Below are 19753 nucleotides of genomic sequence, written 5' to 3'. Positions count from 1 at the left end.
TGTCCCTCTCAGAGAGTCTGGCAAGCATCCCACCTGCACGGCAGAGCCTGGCAAGCTACCCATGGCATATTCAATATGCCAAAAACAGTAACAACAAGTCTCACAATGGAGACATTACTGGTGCCTGCTCAAGCAAATCAATGAACAATGGGATGACAGTGCTACAGTCCAGTGCTGTAGCTTTATAAAATAAACAAAATTTATTTTATAAAATAAAAAATTTTTTTATTTTTATTTTTTATTTTTATCTTTATAAAATAAAAAATTAAATAAAAAGAATCAAGTTGATACTAAAAAAAATTTCATGTTTGAGTTTCAGTTATACAATGATTGAAAACCCATCCCTCCACCAGTGCACATTTTCCACCACCAATGTCCCCAGTATCCCTCCTGCCACCCCCACCCCATCCCACCCCCCTGCTTCTGTGGCAGGCACCTTCCTTCTTACTCTCTCTCTACTTTGGGGCATTATGGTTTGCAATGCGAATACTGAGAGGCGATCATGTTTGGTCCTTAGTCTACTTTCAGCACACATCTCCCATCCAGAGTGATCCCTCCCACCATCATTGACTCAGTGGTCCCTTCTCCATCCCAACTGCCTCCCTCCCCCCAGCATGTGAAGTAGGTTTTCAAACCCCAGAATGATCCTCCTGGCCTTTGTCTCTACTGTCTTTGGGTGTTAGTCTCATATTATGTTATTTTATATTCCACAAATGAGTGCAGTCCGTCTATGTCTGTCCCTCTCTTTCTGACTCATTTCATTTAGCATGACACTCTCCATGTCCATCCACTTATAAGCGAATTTCATGACTTCATCTTTTCTAACAGCTGCATAGTACTCCATTGTGTAGATGCATCAGGGTTTCTTTATTCTATTTCTTTATTTATTTATTGCTTTTTGGGTCACACCCGGGGTTGCATGGGATTACTCCTGGCTCAAGCACTCAGAAATTACTTTTGGATGTGCTCGGGGAACCATATGGGATGCTGGGAATTGAACCCAGGTCAGCTGCGTGCAAAGCAAATGCCTTACCCGCTGTGCTATCGTTCCAGTCCCTCAAAGTTTCTTTAACTAGTTGTCTGTTCTTGGGCACTCGGGTTGTTTCCAGATTCTGGCTATTGTGAACAATGATACAAATGCAGATGTCATTTCTACTGTGCTTTTTTGCTTCCCTGGGATATATTCCCAGAAGTGGTATTGCTGGGTCATATGGAAGCTTAATTTCTAGTTTTTGAAGGAATGTCCATATTATTTTCCAAAAAGGCTGGACCTGTTGGCATTCCCACCAACAATGAAAGAGTCCCTTTCTCCTTGAATTCGCACCAGCACTGGTTGTTCTTGTTCTTTTTGATGAATGCCAGTTTCTGTGGTGTGAGATGATATCTCATTGTTGTCTTGATTTGCATCTCCTGATAATTAGAGATGTAGAGCATTTTTTCACATGCCTTGTGGCAATTTGTATTTCTTTTTTTGGGTCATACCCAGAGATGCACAGGGGTCACTCCTGGCTCATGCACTCAGAATTCACCCCTGGCGGTGCTCAGGGGACCATATGGGATGCTGGGATTCGAACCCGGGTCGGCCACATGCAAGGCAAACGCCCTACCCACTGTGCTATCACTCCAGCCCCTGTATTTCTTTTTTGAGAAAGTTTCTGTTTGTTTCTTCTCTCCATTTTTGGATTGGAGGGGTTGGAGGTTTTTTCTTATAAAGTTCTATCAGTGTCTTATATATCCTGGATATTAAGACCCTATCTGATGGATATTGGGTAAATAATTTTTCTCATTCCGTGGACTCTCTCTGTATTTTGGTCATTCTTTCTTTTGGGGTATTGAAACTTCTTAGCTTAATGTAGTCCCATTTGTTTATCTTTGTTTCCACTTGCTTGGTCAGTGGTGTTTTATCCTTGAAGATGCCTTTAGCTTCAATATCATAGAGGGCTCTGCCTACATTTCCTTCCCTATACCCTGTGAATTCAGGTGTGATATTGAGGTCTTTAATCCATTTTGGGGCTGGACAATAGCATATCGGGTAGGGAGCTTGCCTTGCATGCTGCTGACCCGGTTTGATTCCTCCGCCCCTCTCGGAGAGCCCGGCAAGCTACTGAGAGTATCTAATCCGCACGGCAGAGCCTGGCAAGCTACCCGCCCATCTTCAATATGCCAAAAACAGTAACAACAAGTCTCACAATGGAGACGTTACTGGTGCCTGCTTGAGCAAATCGATGAGCAATGGGATGACAGTGACAATGACAGTGAATCCAATTTGATCTGACTTTTGTGGTTGACATTAGACAGAGGTCTGAGTTCATTTTTTTGAAGTAGCTGTCCAGTTTTCCCAGCACCACTCGTTGAAGAAGCTTTCCTTGCTCCACTTCACATTTCTTGCTCCTTTATCAAAGATTAAGTGATCATATATTTGAGAGCCTGTGACAGAATATTGAACTCTGTCCCATTGTTCTGGTGGGTCTGTTTCTATTCCAACACCATGCTGCTTTAATTACCACTGCTTTGTAATACAGTTTGAAGTCGGAGAAGGTGATGCCACCCATCTTCTTTTTCCCAAGGATTGCTTTGGCTATTCCTGGGGGTTTATCGCTCCGTATGAATTTCAGGAGAGTTTTGTCTATTTCTTTGAAAATGCCCTGGGTATACTTATAGGGGCCACATTGAACTTGTATAACGCATCTTAAGCATTTTAAAAAGAGACAATCTCTCTTGCCTTTATTTTTTCTTCACATTTTTTTGGTTTTGTTTTATTATTGATGCTTTGGGCCACACCCAGTGTTCAAGGTTAACTCCTGGCTCTGGGCTCTGGGCTCCGGGATCATCTCTGGCAGTGTGTTTGGGGGACCACATGTGGTACCAGGGAGCGAATCTGTGTTGGTCGTATGTGCGAGGCAAGCACCCTACCACTGTACTATCTTGCTGGTCCTTCCTTCATTTCTGAAGGGCATTTTCACTAGCAATGGAATTCTAGACCTCCACACGACCCACTGCGTCACAGTAAAGGTTTGTACTGTCTCCCAGCTTCTCTGTTTCTACCAGGAAACCAACAGTCAAACTCTTGTTCCCTTAATATAGCACTAGTGTGTGTTTTTTTTTTCAATTTTCCTCTCTGGCTGCTTTTAAGGATTTTTCTTAATTTGGGGGATCAGAGAGATGGTACAGTGACAGGGCACTTTCCTTGTACATGGCAGACCTGGATTTGATTCCTGGCACCCAATATGGTCCCTGAATCTTGCCAGGAATGATCCCTGAGTGCAGAGCCAGGAATAAGCCCTGAGGACTGTTGGTGTGGGCCAGAAAACAGCCAAAAAAGAAAAAAAGGAAAAAAAAGAAAGAAAATACTTAATATTTGGATGTGTTGTACACAGACATGACTTTTTCCCCTCCCTCATTTATCCTGCTTGGGATTCATGAAGCCTCTTGAATATGCAAATTAAGTTCACCAAACTTGAAACATTTTCAGACCTTCATTTTTCAGATTTCTCCCCCCCCTACTCCAACCTCTTATTTTTATCCTTTGTGAACTCTAGTGACTTCAGTGCTAGCTAGACCTTTGGATACTGTCACATAGTCCCCTGAAACTCTTTGTCCTGTGTATTTTTCTCTTTGTTTTTGGCCACACTCGGTGGTGCTTGGGAATTACTCCTGGCTTGATGCTCAGAGTAATCCCTGGCAGTGCTCATATGTGGTACTGGGGGATAGAACCAGAGTCAGCCACATAGAAGACAAGCATCTTATTTCCTGTACCATCTCATCCACCCTAGCTTATTTGTTTAAAAACATTTTAAGTAGGTTGAACCCCCCAGTGATTTATTTTCATTGCCGTTTTTCTCTGCTGACCCAGTTATTTAAAGGGTTTTTTTTTTGAGGGGGTTTTGGGCTATACCCAGTGATGTCCAGGGATTACTTACTCCTGGCTCTGCACTCAGGAATCACTTCTGGAAGTGCTGGGGAAAAGAACCTGGGTTGGCCACGTGCAAGGCAAATACCCTACCCAGTGCACTGCGGCCCAGGCCCCCTAACATTTTTAGATATTGGGCTTTTCAGTTTGAAAATTTCCATTCTTATAGAAGTTTCTATATTTTTCTGCTGAGACTGTCTCTTATTTTACTCTTTTCAAACATCTTCACCTTTATTTTTTGTGGTGGTTACACTTGACTTAAATCTCTGCTTATTCTAGTCCCACTCCCTTATGTGTTTCTTTCTCTTCAGAATTGATGCACATCTTAATTCTTTACTCTTAAATCAATCCAAAGAGTAAGTTTAGATTCTATTCTGGACCTTTATGGTCTTAAGCTAGAAAACTCTGGTTCTGTGAGTGATTCTCTGTAAAATGTCAAGCCCAGGGTTGTTTTGGTTGAGATCGATCACAATTTCATCATCATCATCATCATCATCATCCTGTTGATCGTTGATTTTCTCGAGTGGCCTCAGTAACGTCTCCATTCGTCCTAGCCCTGAGATTTTATTTTTTTTATTTTTTATTTTTTAAATTTATTTATTTTTAATTAGTGAATCACCGTGAGGGTACAGTTACAGATTTATACACTTTTGTGCTTATAGTTCCCTCATACAAAGTTTGGGAACCCATCCCTTCACCAGTGCCCATTCTCCACCACCCGTAAACCCAGTGTCCCTCCCACCCTCCCCAATCCCATCTCCTCCCCACCCCACCCTGCCACTGTGGCAAGGCATTCCCTTCTGTTTTCTCTCTCTAATTAGCTGTTGTGGTTTGCAATAAAGGTGTTGAGTGGCCGCTGTGCTCAGTCTCTAGCCCTCATTCAGCCCGCAACTCCCTTCCCCCACATGGCCTTCGACTACAATGTAGTTGGTGATCGCTTCTCTGAGTTCACCTTTCCCTGGAACGTGAGGCCAGCCTCGAAGCCATGGAGTCAACCTCCTGGTACTTATTTCTACAGTTCTTGGGTGTTAGTCTCCCACTCTGTTATTCTATATACCATAGATGAGTGCAATCTTTCTATGTCTGTCTCTCTCTTTCTGACTCATTTCACTCAGCATGAAACTTTTCATGCCCATCCACTTGACTACAAAATTCTTGACCTCCTTTTTTCTAACAGCTGCATAGTATTCCATTGTATAGATGTACCAAAGTTTCCTCAACCAGTCATCCGTTCTGTAGCCCTGAGATTTTAGAAGCCTCTCTTTACTCTTCCTTCCCAATGGTGCCACATTATAGGCTCTTTCAGGGTCGGGGGAATGAGACCCATCATTGTTACTGGTTTTGGCATATGAATATGCCACGAGGAGTTTGCCAGGCTCTCTCATGGGGGCAGAAAACTCTCGGTAGCTTGCCAGGTTCTCCCAGAGGGGGATGTCGTGCAGCCGCATGGTTTTATAGTCTCTGGATGTTGGCCGTTGATGGGATTACATGACACAGGGGACAGTTTCTGGGTGTGAACGTCTAGCTACTGGAAAATGGAGGATCTGGGCGGAAGAGGCCCAGTGCCGATCCGAGCAGGCTTGGAGATCTCAGCCCTGGGTCCCGCACACCTGGGTTCCTCTGCCGGTTCCTTCATGCGTGAGGCTTGTCTGAACGTGTGGAGAGGGGCCTTGAGCATGGCTGTGGTTAGGTTCCGGAGGTCTTTGGCTGCTGGGACTCTGCTCGGGGCGGGGAGGGAAACTCAACCCACCCTCTCTAAGGGGCCCTGGGAAAGACAGCCAGGCAGTGGGGGCAAGAGACAACTTATGCTTCACTTTTTGTGCTTGCAGCTCTGATGTCAGTTCAGTGTCTGTGTTGCAGAAATTCCCGCCCAAACCAGCGTGAAACAGAGCAGCCCACCTTCAGAGGGGTAGCACTGTAGCACTGTCATCCCATTAACCATCCATTTACTCAAGTGGGTGCCAGCAGCATCTCCATTTGTCCCAGCCCTGGGATTTTAGCATTGTAAACTTTACGAGAGGGGTAAGGACACTTATTTTATGCCAGTGGACCCAGCTGAGCTTATGCTTCAGAAGTGGGCTCAGAACCTAGACAGGAGCTCTGTTTTACAGAACATCTGGGCTGGAGTGATAGCACAGCGGGTAGGGCGTTTGCTTTGCACGTGGCTGACCCGGGTTCGATTCCCAGCATCCCATATGGTCCCCCGAGCACCGCCAGGAGTCATTCCTGAGTGCAAAGCAAGGAGTAACCCCTGACATTGTCAGGTGTGACCCAAAAAGCAAAAAAAAAAAAAAAAGAAAAAAGAAAAAAAGAATACAGAACATCTGCTGGGGGTTGGGGTATTGGCAGGAAGCTGGCATAATATAGAAGCAAAAATTCCTAAGCTCATTATCTTGCAAAGCAGGGTCTGGACCCCCTCCAGGACATGCTCCCAAGGTTACAAAGCGAGACTAGGTCCATCTCAAGGACATCCTAAACACCCTCCATGCTTATGTCATGGTGCCCAGACTCAGCTGCCCTTTGGCAGCTTCTGCTCTCTGGTGTTGGCCTGTCTGAAATGTGGGCAAGGTTTTGTTTTGCTCATAACCTGGAGACTCTGCTCTGCCAGCGACTCTTAGCTCTCGAGGCCTCTTGGGGGGGCATTTGGTATCTGGTCTTACTCTGAAGCGTTTCTTTTGCTTCTTCGGGTGATTTCTGCACACTCCACCTGATACTTGGGCCATTTCCTATGCAGAATTGCAATTCTCCTTCTCCAGTTCTCTTATAAGAACTCGTTTCTCTTCCCCAACTCTCCACTCCTAGAGATCCTTTCCTTAGACCCCTGAGAAATCTAGGGTTCTAACAAGAAGTCGAGCTCCCCCTTTAGTGTTTTGGCTCTTCCCTCAAAATGGGTTTGCCCATGAGGCAGAGGAGACACATACACACACACAGAGAAGTCATGAGAATTTCCCACTCATGTTCTTCCTATCATAGATGCTTCTGTCCCCAGCATCTAGCTAGTGGGAAGGATTTTTTTCTCCAAGCTTTAGGTGTCTACCTTGCTGCTGTGTGGCTACCCAACCCCTACAGAAGTGCACATCATTATGAGAGAGAAAGAGAATGAGAGAAGAGAGAGAGAGATAGGGAGAGAGGAGGGGAAGAGGGAGTGAGGGAGAGAGGAGAGAAGGATTTTGATTTTGTTTTCATCAGTAGAGCACCAACGCTTTACATGAGTGAGTTCTTAATAACTGAATTCTCAGTCTGCCCATCCCCACAGGCAGCAGATGCCATTACAGGAACAAGTGACCAGAAACATTGCAAATCATGGGGTGACCTGGGGAAACTGCTTTCTAGCACTTTCTAACTGACTCTACCACTATGGGGCAGGAGATACAGGACAGGCGTAAAGGAGCACGTGAGGCTGACACGTTCAACCCCCAGCACCCTGAATGGTCTTCAGAATCCCTCTAAAGTGATTCCCGGGCACAGAGCCAGGAATAAGCCCTGAGCACCTCTGGGTGTGTCTCCCCTTCTGCCCCTCCAAAACCCCACTCTACCTTTTTTTTATTGAATCACCAATGAAAAAAGTTACAAAGCTTTCAGGGTTAAGTCTCAATCATACAATGATCAAACCCCCATCCCTTCCCCAGTGCACATGTTGCACACCAAGAACCCCAGTATACCTCCCATCCCACCCCCACCCACCACCTGTGTGGCTAATGGTCTTCACTGTACTCTCTCTATACTCTGATTACATTCAATATTTCAACAGAAAACTCATTATTATTATTTGGAATTTCCCCCCAACAATCAAACCTGCTGAAAAGGCATCGTTTGATAATTTGTTTTCCATTGCTGAGAATGAAGAGCATATGAGGTTCTGGATTTCTGGTATTTTAGTAATTAAGTCCAGAGAGATTTCTGCCAGGAGTTGCGTCACTGCAAGCTCGTACCTCCGGTTAGTGGGCTCTATAAGATGGTGGTCGCCATGCGGCCGCCGCCACCGCCGCCGCCGCCACCTCGGAAAGGAAAGGCCAAGAGAGAAAAAACTTTCCCCTCCTGGAGCGACATGGGGTCGCAGCTCAGTTCACAGTCTAGAGGCGTTTCTGTAAGAAGCCGCTGGGTACTGAAAGCAGTTAGTGGGCTTCTGGGATCATGGTCTTTTAGGAGCAGAGGAGCCGTTCGTGTGCGGCCGCCAACCCCACTCTACCGTTCCAACGCAAATCACTGAAGGAAGAAAACTCCTGGCAGCTAGACAGATATGTGGGGGGCAGTCGAGGGGGAAGGAGGGTGGGTGCGTATCAAAAGTCAGACCAAGCTGATGGGGAAGGGAATCCAGACAAACACAGGCGGGTGTTCAAGTGCTTCTGGCACTGCTGGACCTGCCACCTGCCACCCAGCTTCTCTCTCTCTCCTTTCTGGCACTGTCACAGCCAAGCCCCAGGATCCCGGGGCCCCTGACCTTGTCCATCACACCAGCTCTGCCCAGTTATTTTCCCCATTATCCCCATTCCCCCCATTCCTCCCCCCTCCCCCCGTCTCATGTGATACCTGCACATTCCACGTTACCTGAAATTCTTCAACTAACTCACAAAAACTGATGCCTTCGATGACGGACACTCTGAAGTGATAAAGCTCCGAGCCCTGTGGGGGAGTACAGCGCATCGTCAGCGTGTCTGGCACACGGGCCCGCCTTCTCTCTCAGGGCAGCAGGGGGAGAGTTCCACAACTCACACGCAGAGCAGGATCACACATCAAAACAAAAGACATTGGGAAAGGACACGCGTGTAGCAGAGGGGCTTGAGAGTGGACAGGCATGTTGTTAGAATGAGGAAAAGGACGTCTTTTAGCTCATCCTCATCTCCATGATCTTGGCTGTCTCCGAATTTTTACTGCTTTTAATGGTGATTAAAGGACTGGAGTGATAGCATAGTGAGTAGGGTGTTTGCCTTGCACGAGGCCGAGCCGGGTTCGATTCCTTCCTCCCTCCCTCTTGGAGAGCCTGGCAAACTACCGAGAGTATGCCACCCACACGGCAGAGCCTGGCAAGCTACCCGTGGTGTATTCAATATGCCAAAAACAGTAACAACAAGTCTCACAATGGAGATGTTACTGGTGCCCGCTCGAGCAAGTCGATGAGCAACGGGATGACAGTGACAGTGACAGTGATGTCAACTTCACGTTGGATCCACAAGCCTACAATTGGGACTATTTAGCTAAAGAATGCAAAGCTCATTCTCCCCCACACCCCATTTTTGGAAACACTCACTCTAGCTCTACCTTGATATTGTCCAGTAAATCAGCTCACAAGGTATTAAGCCCATGCTAAATTCAACTGTTGGGTTACTTGAGAATTGTAACATGAAGGGGGAGGAAGGCAAAGAAATCCTCTTCATACACTTTACAGTTGTTACATTCATCATTCATGAATACCTTTACTTTAAAACTAAAACCCTAGTATTAACTTTTAGCTTAAATATAGACATTGTATCTGAATTCAAAGTAGGAAAAATAGAAAGGTGGTCAATTTACCTCTATACTTAAGTTGAGGCCTTCAGGGTTATATACAGGAACTTGGAAAATAAATTCTGTGTATTCTTTCAGTCTCTTAATATTATTTGGTATACTGTATTCTAAAAGTACAAAAAGTATATTTTAAGCACATTTACTCTCATTTCTCATCTTACATATAATTTGCATACATTACAATAATTGCATTCATTGGACAGTCCCAAGCCTTAAGATGACTAAGGTACTCCCGACTTTTATTTATTTTTTTTGCTTTTTGGATCACACGTGGCGATGCACAGGTGTTACTCCTGGTTCTGCACTCAGGAATTACCCCTGGCCGTGCTCAGGGGACCATATGGATGCTGGGATTTGAACCCGGGTCAGCCATGTGCAAGGCAAATGCCCTACCCGCTGTACTCCCGACTTTTAGCTGCTTAGGTGGAAGATGTATTTGGGGGAAATTAGGTCTGATCCTCTCACATGGCATCGTATTGGGGCACTGTTAAGGATGAGATCTCTAGCCACTGCCCTTCAGGTTGAGTTCTGAGCTGCATGAACACCGTGTTTTTGGCAATGGGGTAAATGACCACAGTGATGTGATAAGGATCTAGCCAGGAATATGAGTCAAAGAAGGTGGGAACATTGCACTCATTGACCCCTCTTCGCATGCCCCTGGTATAATCCCTGGCATTGCTTGATCCCCTGAGCACCTCTGGGTGTGACCCAACAGGAAAAACCAACAAAACACCAGAAGGAGATATTTAATTTTATGAAATAATTACTAAGGACTACTTAGTAATTGGTAAATGATTTTCAGTAAGGTCATAAGAAGTTTTCCCAGTAGACTTACTAAATTTTCCCAAAGACTAATCAGTTATTCCTGTCTTTCTCATAATTCTTTTTTTTTTTCTTTTTGGGTTACACCCAGCGATGCACAGGGGTCGCTCCTGGCTTTGTACTCAGGAATTACTCCTGGTGGTGCTCAAGGAACCATACGAGATACTGGGAATCCAGCCCGGGTCAACCGCGTGCAAGGCCTCCCCGCTGTGCTGTCACTCCAGCCTTCTCACAATTCTTTCTAAAATTGGGTATGTAGGATGGGAGTTAGAGATTGCAAAGGCATATACGGCACCTACGTGATGATAGTGAGGGAACCTCTAACTTAGCATTTGCCAATTTCCACAGTGTAAATACTCTCAGTACAGCCAATTTCAAGCCTTAATGGTTTCATAGCTAGCAGGTAAAATACTTCTTGACTGTTTAACAATCAGTGCCGAAAAGCTGGTAACAACAGGCTTCATCACACGACCTAAAATAGGGTGCTCATTAAAGCAAAATGTTTAGTATTTTTCTTTATTTTTCTTTTTTTTATTTTTTAGAATTTCATTTTCCTTTACTTCTAATGAAAGTTTGTGGCCAACACTTCATCTTGATCCTTTAAATCCCAGCGATGCCAAAGCTTTCATCATTGCGGAATGCCGTGCCTCGGACATCAGGTTGAACACAGAGCAGGTACATTTTTTTTTTTTTTGCTTTTTGGGTCACACCCAGCAATGCTCAGGGGTTACTCCTGGCTTTGCACTCAGGAATTACTCCTGGCGGTGCTTGGGGGACCATATGGGATGCCAGGGATCGAACCCGGGTCGGCCGCATGCAAGGCAAACGCCCTACCCGCTGTGCTATCGCTCCGGCCCCAGAGCAGTTACATTTTTTAAAACTTTGCTGCTCTCTTTTACTCCGTATCAGCCTTCCTTTATTTTTTAATTATTTTTAAAAAGTATATTAAATTTTATTTTATTTTATTTTATTTTTTTACTGTTTTTTTTTCTTTTATTATTATTATTTATTTATTTTTTTTTTATTGAATCACCATGTGGAAAGTTACAAAGCTTTCAGGCTTGTCTCAGTTACATAATGCTCGAACACCCATCCCTTCACCAGTGCATATATTCCACCACCAAGAACCATGGTAAACCTCCGCCCCGCCCCCCAGTATTTTTCTTAGGTGGGTTTTTCATTTACAGAATGCTTTTGTTGGGCAGAGTAAGACTTACTAAAGACCACATGCCTGAAGTTTTCGTAACATAGTCAGCATAGGTCAAATTTTACTTAATTCTATTGATGGACAGGGGTTGGGATAATAGTACAGGGGACAGGGTGTTTGCCTTACGTTTGGCCAATCTGAGTTCTATTCCTGACATGCCATGTGGTGCCCTTAGCACTGCCAGGAGTGATCCCTGAGCTTAGAGCTAGAAATAAGCCTTGAGCATTGCTTGGAGTGTCCCAACACCCTACCCTCCATTTCTATCAATAGATACCTTAAAGTATTCACACATGAATATATGAAATAACAGTTGAGGCAAAATCAGTTGAGACCAGTTCTTGTCAAATATATGACCGTTAAGATTTTTTGGTTTGTTTTTAAGTTACACCCAGTGATGCTCAGAGTTTACTTCTGGTTCTGCATTCAAGAATTAATTCTGACAGATCTTGGGGGGTACCATATGGGATGCCGGGGACCAAACCCAGGTTGTCTGCTTGCAAAGCAAGCACCATACCCGCTGTTCTATCTCTCCAGCCCTGTGATCAAATGTTTTAGCAACTTCACTCATCAAATGAGATGAGACCCCATAGATAAGGTGGAGTCCCTATAGTATCTATTTCCATGATACCATAGTGGAAAGAGGGCACACTGCTTAACCCCTCCCCACCAGTATAAACAGAATCATGTTATTTAAAAATTTGTTTTTACTATGATACCACGTTATATAAAGTTGTTCCTAGTACAGATGTTTCAGGCGTACAACATTCTAACACCAGTCCCACCATCAGTGTGACCTTCCCTCCACCAGTGTCCCCAGTTTCCCTCCTACCCCACCATTTGCCCCCTTAGCAGGCACAAACAAATTCACTTCATAGAACTTGATACACCATAAAGGGAAATGGGATTATCAGAAAATAGGTCAATAAAAGTCATTCTTTTCACTTCAATAAAAGTCAATATGTATTACTTGTTGCTTCTCACAGTGCTGTTACTGAAGTCATTGTCTAAGGATGTACTGAGCTGGTTAAGCCTTCTGTTTTATTGTTTTCACTCACTGAGCTTGGTAGGCTTCTATGCAACATTCCCATCAAATGTGCTGCATTTCTACTGGCTGTTAGCACTGTGAAATTTGGAGTAGGTGTCGGAGGGGTTTGAGTTTCAAAAGAAAAGGCTCAGGCGCGAGAGTGACTTGAGAATTTGTGGCTGAGAGTTGCCTTTGAAGGCCAGAGGAAAGCAAGGGATGGACGAAGGACTGGGGGAACGGAGAAACAGGGCCCCGGGCTGGTTGGTAGATGGTTTCTTTCTCTCTCCTCCCCAACGTAGTCCGATCTCTCCCCTTACAGCACAATCGTAGCTGTAGTTTTGATCGTAGTCCCAGTCATCATAGTTCCGTCATCCTAGTCTCCTTGTAGACCTCAAAGTCCTCTACTTCATTAGATCGTCTCTTTCCCCTTACAGCATAGTTGCATAGAAATCGTGAAGGGTGGGGGCACACATAGGTGGGGTTGAACATTGTCATAACAACAAACAGAGGTGAAGCCACTCCTTCAGGGAAAGTCCTAAGAAATTAACTCAAGGACAAAATCTTATCTGAGGCTTCAGCACTCCAGATTACTAGGAGATCCGCTCATGGGTGGGATTCCATCCAGGGTGCATTGCTTTCTCCTTCCCTCAGCTAGTAATCCATTTAAACAATCACAGTAAATTTACTTCTTATAATATTTCTAGTCATTTTGTATGAACGCAGTAAGAGATATATTGAGCTTAAAGGCTGGCTCTTCCTGGAGACATCTTGTTATGTATCCCAGACTATAGTCCTCAGGCCAGGTTAGTCTTTCCTAACCCAACAGGGTCCTTATTCAGTTATTTCTTTTTGGGTCATAACAGTTTGTCCCATGACGATACTCTAATCTCATTATACTTATGGTGCTTAGCTTGTCTCCTCTCAATGCCAGGGTGACTTACAGCTTGCCCTGGGTCCATCCAGTCCCTTCGTCGGGGAGTGCTAGGAACTAAGGGCAACTGAGGCTTAAATCAAGTAAATACGATGGATGCCCAGGAGTAAACATTATTTTGGAGTCAAATTAACTCCCATGTTACAAAACATAGCATCAACTGTCTTCCTGTGTCTATACAAAAAGGACACTGCTAAACCATGCAAGTGACGTAAAGGAAAGAGAACAGCAATATAAGATTATTAGTGTTTGATGGAATTGGGTGTGCCTCAGGGGCACTCTTGTGGGAGTGGCTCAATAAACTCCCTGAGAGAGGAGCAAGGACAACCCAATGTTATCCGACAGAGGAGGTCTGGTGGGGGTGCTGCTGGGCCTATCCAGAAGGGAGGGGAATCGACCTACCCCCATTCTTAGAGGGTCACAGAGTTTTCAGCTCAGCGATAGATCTACCTGGGATGACTTGGCAGCGATCCAAATGTAATCATGTTTGCTATTCATCTCTAACATGCCTTAGCCTCTTCTACTCAAATTATTATGTTTTTCTTTTTGGTTTTGGGGCTATACCTGGCATTTCTCAGGAGCTATTCCTGGCTCTGGGCTCAGATGACATGACCACCGCCGCCCAGTGATTCTTGGAGGACCACACGCACCACCAGGGATTGGGGTCTGGATTGGCAGTGTGCAAGGTAAGCACCTTAACCCCGTACGGTCTGTCAGGCCTCTTAAAGCTCAAGTTTTTTTTTTTTTTTTGCTTTTTGGGTCACACGTGGCGATACACAGGGGTTACTCCTGGCTCTGCACTCAGGAATTACTCCTGGCGGTGCTCAGGGGAACATATGGGATGCTGGGGATCGAACCCGGTTGGCCGCGTGCAATGCAAACGCCCTACCCGCTGTGCTATGGCTCCAGCCCAAAGCTCATATTCTTCAAAAGGCTTTAAGCCCCCCAGAATACAGGTCTGGAAGTGGGAGGTGTAACCATCGAGGTGTCCACGGAATCCAGATGTCTGCATCTGGCAGCCCTGTAGGTGGACAAGTTCTGTAGCCCCTGACTAAGATCGAAAGGACATTACTGCTTATGATAGGATAGATGTTGTAACATTGTATGCCTGAAACTCAATTATGAGTAAATTTATACATCATTTTATTCCAATAAAATACAAGAGAGAAAGAGAGAGAACAAAGCAAAGCCTACTTAGTTTCCAGTTCCCCCTATGATTCACTTCTGACACGGTCACCAGGTACGGCCTGGCTACTGGGATATTGCCATTCTTGTTGTGAATTTCCAAAGTGACGGGATAGTTTGTGACGGGATACTTAAACCGAGGAACCTGCAACACAAATCCCCGGGGACAAATGTCAGTGGAAAATTCATTATCATCGTCATTACCTAGTAAAAGTGATGTCCATCGACTCCCAAGATGGATGATTCTAGAAGAAAAAAACTTGTAGTTTCTTCTGCCTTCTCAGGCCAGGACACCTGTCATTTGGCAGAATTCAAGTGTACGCCCAGAGTAATACAGATATGGTGGTCACAAAACTCAGACTCTTTGCATGGGAATGTACTATGAGATTCGCACTCTGTATTTTGTGGGCTCACACCCAAAAGGTGCTGTTCAACTGAATATTGCCTATGTCTTTCACACCCTTTCCCCTGCCAGCCACAATTAAAAAAAAAAACCAAAAACCAAACAAACAAACAAACAAAAAAACCCCCCCAAAACAGAAGCTTTCCAGGTAGATAGAGTTCACTTGTGTCTGCAACTTGTATTTATGATATAACCTTTGGACACTTACCTGGCCTCTCTGGACCTCAAACTAATTGAGAAAACCAGGGAGCAGGTAGTCAAACTCAGGAAATAATGTTTTATTTCAACAACGCAGAAAACTGTTCAATTGCTCTCAAGATGCAGTGAATGCTGATGGCCCTGTTAGTATTGTGTGTATGTGTGAAAACGTATCTAAGTAAAAGGATTTGCACTTAAAGTTAAAGGCAAATAGTTTATGGTGATAAATAAGCATATATGGTAACTGTCACTGTCATCCCATTGTTCATCGAGTTGCTCAAACGGGCACCAGTAACGTCTCCATTCATCCCTGTCACATGCTAGTGTAGCCCGATGGCGTATTGGGGGCTCTTTCAGGGTCAGGGGAATGAGGACCATCATTGTTACTGTTTATGCCATACTGAGTATGCCACGGGTAAATTGCCAGGCTCTGCCATGCGGCAGGATACTCTCAGCAGCCTGCCGGGCTCTCTGAGAGGGATGGAGGCTTTTGGGGCAGCCTCTAATTGGTGTTCCTGGTCAGGCATATGTCCATATATTTCCCTTTATGATTTGTTGTCTACTATTTGCATATATTAACACATAAATAAATAGTAATATGTATACTATTTGTGTATATGGGTTGCAATGTGCACAGTTCTATAAAACTTTTGAAATAGATCTACTTGAAAGTTACAATAAATATACTTGTCTCCATTAATGCCAATATCAGAAACTTCATACACCTTTAAATGCTTTGAGACTAACACAATGAAATATTTGAGACAGAACCCATTTCCCTAAACAACATCTTGTGTACTTTTTTGTTCTGTTATTGCTACCAGACTAAATTTTTGTCTAAGAACTTCAAATTCTACTTATTTGCTTGTTTTTCCTTTTGGAAAGTTCAATTTCTATATTTCAGAATCTGATACTTATATGCAATACATTTTTGAATTAGCTGGAATTCACTATAATTGGGTATAGTTTTTACAAGTTACAAAATGAGAGGTGTGTGTGAGAGAATGAGTGTATGTGATAGTATGTGATTAATCTGATTAACTACTCGATTAAGTGATCAGAGTAGTGAATGTTTTATTCTATTTTATAGATAAAGTTAATTAACTTAACTATGGGCACTTACATTCAGGTCCCTTTGGCTTTGTCTACACATAGTTTTTGTTTTTAGGGCCACACTTGACAGTGCTCAGATCTTACTCCTGACTCTGTGCTCAGGAATCATTCCTGGCAGACTCTGGGGACCCAATGGGGTGTTGGAGATTGAACCTGAATTGGCTGTATGTCTGGCCCCTATTTTGTTTGTTTGTTTTCTAAAAAATTTATTTATTAATTAATTAATTTTATTGAGTCACCGTGAGGGTACAGTTACAGAGTTTCGTGCTTGTGTTACAGTCATATAATACTCGAGTACCCATCCCTCCACCAGTGCCCATTCTCCTCCACCGATGGCCCCAGGATCCCTCCCACCCCCTCATCCTGTCCCCTCCGTCCCACCCCACCCCTGTGACAGGGCATTCCCTTTTGTTCTCTCTCACCTATTTTGTTTTAACTCTGTGTTACACATAGTTCTATGTCATCTTAAGACATGGTGTAATGATATTAATCATTATGTTTAATAGAAATGCATATGTCAAAATTTTATTTACGGGCTGGAGTGATAGCACAGCGGGTTTGCCTTGCACACGGCCGACCCGGGTTCGATCCCCGGCATCCCGTATGGTCCCCCAAGCACTGCCAGGGGCAATTCCTGAGTGCAAAGCCAGGAGTAACCCCTGAGCATCGCTGGGTGTGACCCAAAAAGCAAAAAAAAAATTATTTACATGAAAATGTAGTATTCATTAAAGATGATCTTACCTTTTCTCTGCAGTCTGAGAAGGCAACAGCATATGAATACTTTTCTTCTTCCGTACAATAGCACCCTTCTCGACTGGAGGCACCAGCACACTGCTTGTATTGACCCCGTTTCTGTAAAGAGAGTTAGGATAGATTGACTTGCTACCCTTTTTGGTAGCAGAATTTCTGGAAACTTAAGGAAGATGTATTTGCTCTCTGAATGTATAAAATCTCTAAGAGGCTAAAAAGTGTGTGTGAAGGGGAACAGAATCCATAAATAATTCAGCTAAGGTAGAGTATTTCTGAATTTTTCTCAGTAGTCTCAATACTATTATTTTGCTCCTTTCTAGTAAATCTGGGAGAGTTAATGGTCAACCTACGAGCACCCTAAAATGCCTTGTCGTTTTGGATGCATCGCAGATTGCCGAACTTTGATCTGGACCTAGAATGGGCATATGGGACCCGAAGAAGCAGACTTGATATAGGGGTGGGGTGGGGAATGCAGACCTATGAAACAGCTCCCAAATCTAGTTTCCTACTGATATTTATTATTGTTTTTGGCCTTTGGGGTCACATCCAGTGATGCATAGGGGTTACTCCTGGCTTTGCATTCAGGAATTACTCCTGGTGGTGCTTGGGGGACCATATGGGATACTGGGAATCAAACCCGGTTCAACCGTGTGCAAGGCAAATGCCCTACCCGCTGTCCTATCTCTCCAGCTCCTGATATTTCTTATATCATTTGTGATTAACATTTTTATTTATTTATTTATTTATTGAATCACCATGTGGAAAGTTCCAAAGCTTTCAGGTTTAAGTCTCAGTTATACAATAACATTTTTTTTTGAGGGGGGTTGAACTCTACCCAGCGTTGGTCAGGTCATCCCCCTGTTCCCAGACATCACTCCTGGCAGTGTTCAGGCGATCATATGTGGTGCCAGAGATTGAACTGGGGTCAGCCACATGCAAGATAAGTGCCTTAAGCCCTGTGCTATCTTTCTGGTCCTCATCATTGACATTTAAGATCTCCACTAGAACTTTCCCTTTGTCATGTGCCTACTAGTTGATTGATCTTGCAAGAAATCGGTTTTATCTATGTATCAGCTTATTTAGTCCTGGAGGTTGGACCAGAGATGTATGAATTTATTTCTGGACTCCTTCCCTTTGGGGAAGGAATATTTGTTATGAAAAAAGGTGCTATGATGTTTTCATTTGAACATACATTTTTCCCTTCTTTAACCTACAAGTAGAATGACTATTTTTAAAATAATTCTATGTCTTATGTTTTGAAGAGTAGCCAAACTGTTTTTCAATAACAGCTCAAATATTTTACATTTCCATCAGCAATGAGGGTTCCGGTTCGTTCGCATCATAGCCAAAACTTGTCATTTTCCACTCAAAACTATTATAACTAACCTAATAGGCATGGGGTGGTAACTCACTATGGCTTGCCTAATGGTTACACTGAACATCTTTTCATAAATTTTCTGGCTGTGTGAAGAACTTCTTTGGAGACATGTTTACTCCAAGTCTTTATTTCTAATTGGGTAGTTTGACTTTATTTGCTGTTGAGTTGTAAGAGTTGCTTATATAGCAAGTTGTATAATAGATTCTTGGAAACTGTTTTATTTTTAAAATTTTGGGTCACATCTGGCATTGCTTGGGGATATTCCTGGCTCTATTCTTGGGGGCCACTCCTAGTGGCACTCAGGAGAACATCTGGTGCCAGGGATCAGACTGGAGCCTTCCCTAACATCCACAGCCTGTGTTTTGTCCTTTGAGCCCAGACACTGTACCTTGAAATGAGACAGGAAATAAGAAAAGCACCTCAGAGAATGTGTCATTCATCAGTGGCCAGCATTTCTATTTTTCTCAACAGTGTCCTGATAAATGGAATAACATTGAACCAAAAGAACCTTACAGCAGAATCTGGTGACTATTCTGGAAACTGGACCCTTACAAACACTTTTGTCTTCTTTCTTTCATTTTTCTTTTTGGCATTTTTGGGTCACACCCCAAAATGCTCAGGGGTTACTCCTGACTCTTCACTCAGAAATTACTCCTGGCGGTGCCCAGGGGACCATATGGAATGCCCGGGATTGAACCTGGGTCGGCTGCATGCAAGGCAAACACCCTACCTGCTGTACTATTGCTCCAGCCCCTTTAGTCCTCTTCCATGGAGTATCTTTTTGCTTCTTCAACAGTGCCCTTTCATTCAGAAAGGTGGTGTTTACCCCCCACCCCAAACCCCTGCAGTGCTCAGGGCCCTGAATCAGGCATCACTCCTGGCAAAGCTGGGAGGACCAAATATAAGGCCGGGATGGAACCGGGTCAACCACATGCAGGACAAATGCCTTCCTCCCTGTACTACAAGTGAAAGGTTTATAATCTTGGGGCCAGAGAGAAGACTCCGAGCTGAGCACATGCTCTGCCTGCCGGAAGCCCCGGTTCCATTCATGCCAGCACGTGGTCCCTAAAACCACACCAGAAGCAACTCCTGACAAAACCAAAGATTTCAGGGGCCGGAGCGATAGCACAGCGGGTAGGGCGTTTGCCTTGCATGCGGCCGACCCGGGTTCGATCCCCGGCATCCCATATGGTCCCCCAAGCACCGCCAGGAGTAATTCCTGAGTACAGAGCAGGAGTAACCCCTGAGCGTCGCTGGGTGTGACCCAAAAAGCAAAAAAAAAAAAAAACCCAAAGATTTCAAACTTTGATGACGCTCAATTTATTTG

The 19753-nt window shown here is 44.2% G+C and overlaps 1 protein-coding gene across 1 annotated transcript in view; it reads right to left on the bottom strand.

Moving 5' to 3' along the window:
• The window catches only part of CATSPERB (cation channel sperm associated auxiliary subunit beta), a 123171-nt gene that overhangs the window by 4173 nt on the left and 99245 nt on the right, over positions 1–19753 (bottom strand). The window contains 4 exon segments of the mRNA XM_055130310.1: positions 8459–8533; positions 9422–9522; positions 14594–14729; positions 17040–17150. Coding sequence (XP_054986285.1) covers positions 8459–8533; positions 9422–9522; positions 14594–14729; positions 17040–17150 — 423 coding nt within the window.

The sequence above is a fragment of the Sorex araneus genome, chromosome 3, assembly GCF_027595985.1.
Source record: "Sorex araneus isolate mSorAra2 chromosome 3, mSorAra2.pri, whole genome shotgun sequence".
Lineage (NCBI taxonomy): Eukaryota > Metazoa > Chordata > Mammalia > Eulipotyphla > Soricidae > Sorex > Sorex araneus.
This window is presented reverse-complemented; position numbering and strand designations above follow the sequence as displayed.